General features: G+C 37.0%; 1 protein-coding gene across 3 annotated transcripts in view; it reads left to right on the forward strand.

The window, feature by feature from the left end:
- RGS20 (regulator of G protein signaling 20) overlaps positions 1-3,276 on the forward strand; it is a 37,906-nt gene extending 34,630 nt beyond the window's left edge. For all 3 annotated transcript variants that reach the window (XM_090137591.1, XM_090137590.1, XM_031612875.2), the window contains one exon: positions 983-3,276. In XM_090137591.1, coding sequence (XP_089993717.1) covers positions 983-1,171 — 189 coding nt within the window. In that variant the 3' untranslated portion in view covers positions 1,172-3,276. The remainder of the gene's footprint in view (positions 1-982) is intronic.
- The last annotated feature ends 2,478 nt before the right edge of the window (positions 3,277-5,754 follow it).

Genomic DNA, 5,754 nt, shown 5'->3' on the forward strand with positions numbered 1-5,754 from the left:
AGAGATGAAGATTTTATTCTTGCTCAACTTAAAGTTTTTTTGCTGGATGAATCAGTGGGGTTTTCTTTTGCAGTGCACATAGATCAGGTCTCCAAAAGCACAGTAACCACAAATAAAGTGTTATTTGCACAGCACAAATTGCTTTTGTGCAAAAAGCAGCTCTAAAATATGGCACACAACAAAAACGCTAACTTAAAAATTTTTCAAACCTACCTGCCACTTTGCTGGTAAAAAATGCTCCAAGTTTCAAACAGGTCTTGGTTCATAATTTGAGTATAATTCTAGAAGAAGGCAGGAATTTTAAACTTTCTTATATTCTTGCAAAATTTGTACACTTCATTACTTGTGGTGCCAACTGCATGCAGATAAAAAGGCTGTTTAAATCTTATCAGTCCATTCTAGTAATGCTAACACCTTTCCACAGACTGGTGCTTGCAGGAAAACAAAACAAAACATCACTTGAATGCATGTGGAATCGTTCTATAACTATACCTGTGGTCCACATCAAGTCATCCTGCTTTTTAAGATAGGGATTTGATTGAGCACCATCTTTCCAGGTTGCAGTTCCCATCTGTGTCATCCTGCTTACTCCAAAGTCAGTCTCTTTACCACAGCACTACTTCCCAAGGAAACCAGCTGTCATAGAACATTACAAATTCTCTCTGCTACAGAGCAGGAAGTCAGTCTGGAAATAATCTTCCAGTCCTTCAGGTTTTAGTAGCAACAGGGTTGCAGGCAGCCTTGTTCAAGTAACACTGCTTCTATGAGAAACTTTCTCTGACGATATCCAATACATTTTTATTGCCAAATTTCAGTCATTCTTGGTGTAAATATACACATATTTAACAGTCCTTATATTCTTAAAGGACACCAACTGAAACAATTAAAAATATATATATTTTTAAGCCAACAGAACAAAAAGCAAAGAAACTGGCTACTGTACACCACTATTACTTACGTGATTCTTTATTCTAACATGCAGGTCAGCTTGGACTCCAGAGTAAGGGAAGTGATTAACCGAAATATGCTGGAACCCTCACAACACACCTTCGATGATGCACAGCTTCAAATCTATACCTTAATGCACAGAGACTCCTACCCACGGTTCATGAACTCTGCTATTTATAAGGACTTGCTTCGGTCCTTATCTGAAAAACCCATCGAAGCATAGGATTCCTTTTTTCTTACATGTATTTATTTTAAAACAAATGGGACTCTGGGCTACCCCGATCAATAGGGGATTTAGTATTCATTTACCTGAAAACAACTCAGGCAAGTTTTACTACAGACTGAATGCTTGGAACCCGCACAAGGCTCTGATACGATCAGCTAAATACAGTTTCTGATCAAATGAAGTATTACTTTGCAAAAGAGAATGAAGAACAAACATTTATGTTAAAAAAAAAAGCAGTATTTTTACATTGCAGCATACAACTTGGACACAAGTCTCTTATAATGTATATCTGAAGTACTGAGCATGAAAACTAATTTTAAGTGGACTGTCACAGTTTTCTTGAAAGTCAAACCAGTTGCTCCATCCACACTATGACCAAAGTAAAAACAGTTGTACCATCACTCGCTGGGTTACATGAGACCAAGTTTCACCTCCTGTATGAATTGTGCTTGGAGCAGGTAAAACCCCTCTTGTCTTATCTGATGTGCATACAGTGTGATAATGGAAAACAGTATGATCTCAAGTTTCTGAAAACTAATTGTTGAAATAATTAATGCTGCCTATAAAAACCTTTTGCTGAAAAATTGTTATTTTACTACTGGAGTCCACTGAGAGCATTTTTAAGTTCATACTGTTCATGTTTATAATGTTAAATTATTTACTGAGTAGGAAGAAGAGTCTGGGGATTGAAATTCTCAAATAAAGCACAATTCTCCCATATTTTTACCTTCCCTCTGTAGGTAGGTTAAAAAGCATTTCATTGTTTGCTCCTGAAGGAGTGGCACTATCAGCCATCTTGGTTTTGTACACACTAATTTGACTTGTTCACTGACAGAGCTTGTAAGGCTTAGGTAACGAATACTCATACCTTACACTGACAAAAGATGGAAGCCTGAACTCTCTCATTCCATAGCACTTTTTCAGACTGTCCAAAAGAAAAGCAACAGCTTTATCAGCTAATAAACTTACGTTCATTACACTTCAGCCACAGCATTACGCTACCCCTAATTCTAGCACCATGACAAGCATGAAAAGAGCACTTTCAGGAAAAAAAGAAATGGGAATAGCAAAGCAGAATTCAGGATATTAATTTGTCTGCTCAGTGCAGTAGGTAGGAGACGTGATCTTCCGTAACCATATTCACATTATCAAACAAATAAGGAGCTTTTTCACTGCAGGAAAAGACCTAATACAAGGTAAGTTTACAATAGCTGTGGACTAGTTTCTACAATCTCCTTCCAAAACTGAAACATGATTCAACACAACAACTTAAAAACAATTCAACCACCTTGAAAGACTGGAAAGCAAAGTTCTTTTTGCCTTCAGTACAAAACTGGATGACCCGGAGCACCAAGTCAAGAGGAATCCCTTCTATCTACTTCTACTTCAGACATGCCCCTGCTTTTTATTTATTTATGAACGCAGGTTCTCTCAACTGACTTTGGCATATCCCAAAGCACTACCTGTACAGTCTTGGTTATATAAAGTATAACATGATAGGCAACAAAGGAACAAACTGGACCCATTGGTAAGGCAGCATTCAGGGGAGCTTGCAGTCAAACTGAGAATGCCATTGGTGTTGTTTTAATCAGACTGGGTAATGCTGCTCTTAAACTCTAAGCTGACAAAGTTAGTTTAACTAGGTCAGATTCTGCTTGCTGGAAAGATCAGACACACACATCAGAAAAAGTTCAAAGTGTGTCATTTCATTTCACTGAAATGGACTGTTTAATTTCTTTTAAGTTATCTCCCTTCCCTGCAAAGATACCTCATTAAAAGCTGGAAGACAGCTGGAACGCTCATACTTTATAGTAGACAATGCATTCTATCATCCTATGGGGGAAATAAAAAAAAGATACACTGAAATTAAAGGGGAGACAAAACGATACTGGATTGGGCAGTTCTATGGCTAACATGAGAGTACTAAAAGAAAAAGTAGCTATTTCTAAACTTATTTCCCATTTTCCATATCCAAATAATTAAAATACTCAAGGTAATTTTCATTTTATTTCTGCATTACAGCGTGCTGATATTCGCAATGCTCATCTTTCTTGGAAAACCTTAAACTTCAATGCTGAGTTTTAGACTTAAGCTCACATTCAATACTGGTCCGTAGGTACCCTGAGAGTATCTCATACGAAATAAATCACTTCTCCCTTAAACAACGTTATTTTGAGGCTGTTCAATGCTGGATTTAATTGAAGGAAAAAGAAAAAAAAAACTCACACAGAAGGCAAGTTTTTAACTACACTTCATTATGATGTACTTGCTAATTGTGCACAAATCTTTTCCATGGCAAATGTGAATTGTAAGTTACTATAAGCAAGATGTTATAGAAATACGAAAACAATGATATTGACACAAGATATTATTTATAATTCATAAAGTAAAAAATTACTACAAAGTCTAGCTTGAAAATAAGCATGGATGGTTTGCCTTGGCCTTTATTTAGCCACAGGATATCATTAAGCTATAACAAGTATCCAGCCCACTGGTATTTTCTTCAATGTCTGTACTTTAGAAACCAATAACTCTCACAGAACATGCATATTGTTAAAGACTGCTTTTTGCCAAGAGCCTGCAAAGTAGTATTAAAATTGCATGGCCTCCTTCAGCCAACACATTGTGCTTCATACTGACCTTTAAAAATAATTAGCGCAGTACAAATGGAGGGTAAAAAAAAAACACATCTAAACATACACAGGCTGAAAGGTTCTACTATATCAATTAAAATTGATCAGAGAAACATTAAGCATGCCTCCTGATTAATAACAGCTGAAACAAAATGTGATCAGAGTCCACCTCAATGTAATTTAAAGCATGCGATCACAAGGGGAATCCAGAACTCTGAATTACAAAAAAAAAAGGCAGTTCTCAACAATATCTGGGAAATGCCATACGACTTCAAAATGGATTCACAAAAGCTTAGGTCATGAGCAGCTGTTTACCTTCTGTTTAGTGCAAGTCAAAAAAAAGACAGTCAGGACAACATCATTTAAAAATCAAATATTCTCCTGTGAAAGTTAAGAGAATTATGTATGAGGAAATGGCTTTGAGCTAAAGATCCAGAAGCCTTCAGTATCTTCTGAGCAGCACTGTCACTCAAGAAACATGACATTTAATCCCACTCCATCTCTATGAGGAATATGGCCTCTTCTTCTTTGCTAATGGACTAATGTAAAAACTTCAGCTTATGCTATAGGACTACTATGTTCCAGACTCCTCTTTGTTAAAAAAATGTGCGTGAAAAGCTCACTGCTGAGCACTTCTATTTTTGGATTTGGATAACCAAAATGAAGCATAACTAGAATTGAAGCACCTATGGCTTTTTTTAAGTACATTTCTTGGACTTCACTCTTCCGCTGTGACAGCTCTTTATTCTGAAGTCAGAGGAGTGAAAAGCTGAGGCTGCTACCACAGCCACAAATCTGGAGCAGGACCAAAGAAGGGCAACAGGGCTTGTGAAGGGCTTGGAGAATATGCCCTATGAGGAGAGGCTGAAGGAACTGGGGCTGTTCAGTCTGGGAAAAAGGAGGCGAGGGGAGACCTTATTGCTCTCTTCCAATACCTGAAAGGTGATTGCAGTGAGAGCGGGTTGGTCTCTTCTCACTGGTGACAGGATGAGAGGAAATAGCCTCAAGTTGCACCAGGGTAAGTTTAGGTTGGATATCAGGAAAAAAACACCACAAAAAGGGTGGTTAAGCATTGGAATAGGCTCCCCAGGGAGGTGGTTGAGTCACCATCCCTGGATGTGTTTAAAAACCATTTGGATGTGGTGCTCAGGGACATGATTTAGAGGAGGGCTGTTAGGGTAGTATGATCAGGTCATGGTTGGACTCAATGATCTTTAAGGTCTTTTCCAACCTGAGCAATTCTACAACAGAAAGCACTACCACAGATCTAGCTCTTTTAATGATCTTCTTATACGTGACAGTCAGGCAGAAAGATTAAAGAACAAATAGCATTAGGAAGGTTGCAGAAACCAACACTGCCTGTCCTGTATGTTTTTTGAACAGCAATGGAAATTTAGGTCTACTCGCCATTCAACTTGCAATCATTTTTAACATAATTTTTTTTTTGTCTCATTCCTCGGGAAATGCACTAAAACACAGCACCCTCCTCGAAAGCAAACATCTATAATTAGTTTGTTGCTGCCTAAAGCAAATTAAATGAAAAATCTATTATGAACCTGTAAATAATTTCTAAGAAGCAATTCTGCCAAAGCACTCACACAGGTAAAAAATATATCAAATATATCTATTCTTCTAATAGAAAAAGGAATGCTTTCTGAATTACAGCCATACTATCAAGTAAGTTGAATTTAACATGTTTTTATGCAAAGTTATGTAAGAAACCTTGAAATGCTGAGCTATTTTGTGCCTAAGAAGTGTTTAGATACGTAACTCAGCTTCTTTGATTTAAGCATTTTTCCTTCCACCACAAAAGCCACTTTTTTTTCTACGTATAATAATAAAATAATGATAAAACACATTATGGAAATAGGATGCTTATTTCAGACTTAAAAATACAGCAGACGATTCACATAGTTAAGGAAAAAAACAAACAAATTATCAAAATAC

This window comes from Phasianus colchicus, chromosome 3 (assembly GCF_987193195.1).
Source record: "Phasianus colchicus chromosome 3, bPhaCol1.hap1.1, whole genome shotgun sequence".
NCBI classification, from domain to species: domain Eukaryota; kingdom Metazoa; phylum Chordata; class Aves; order Galliformes; family Phasianidae; genus Phasianus; species Phasianus colchicus.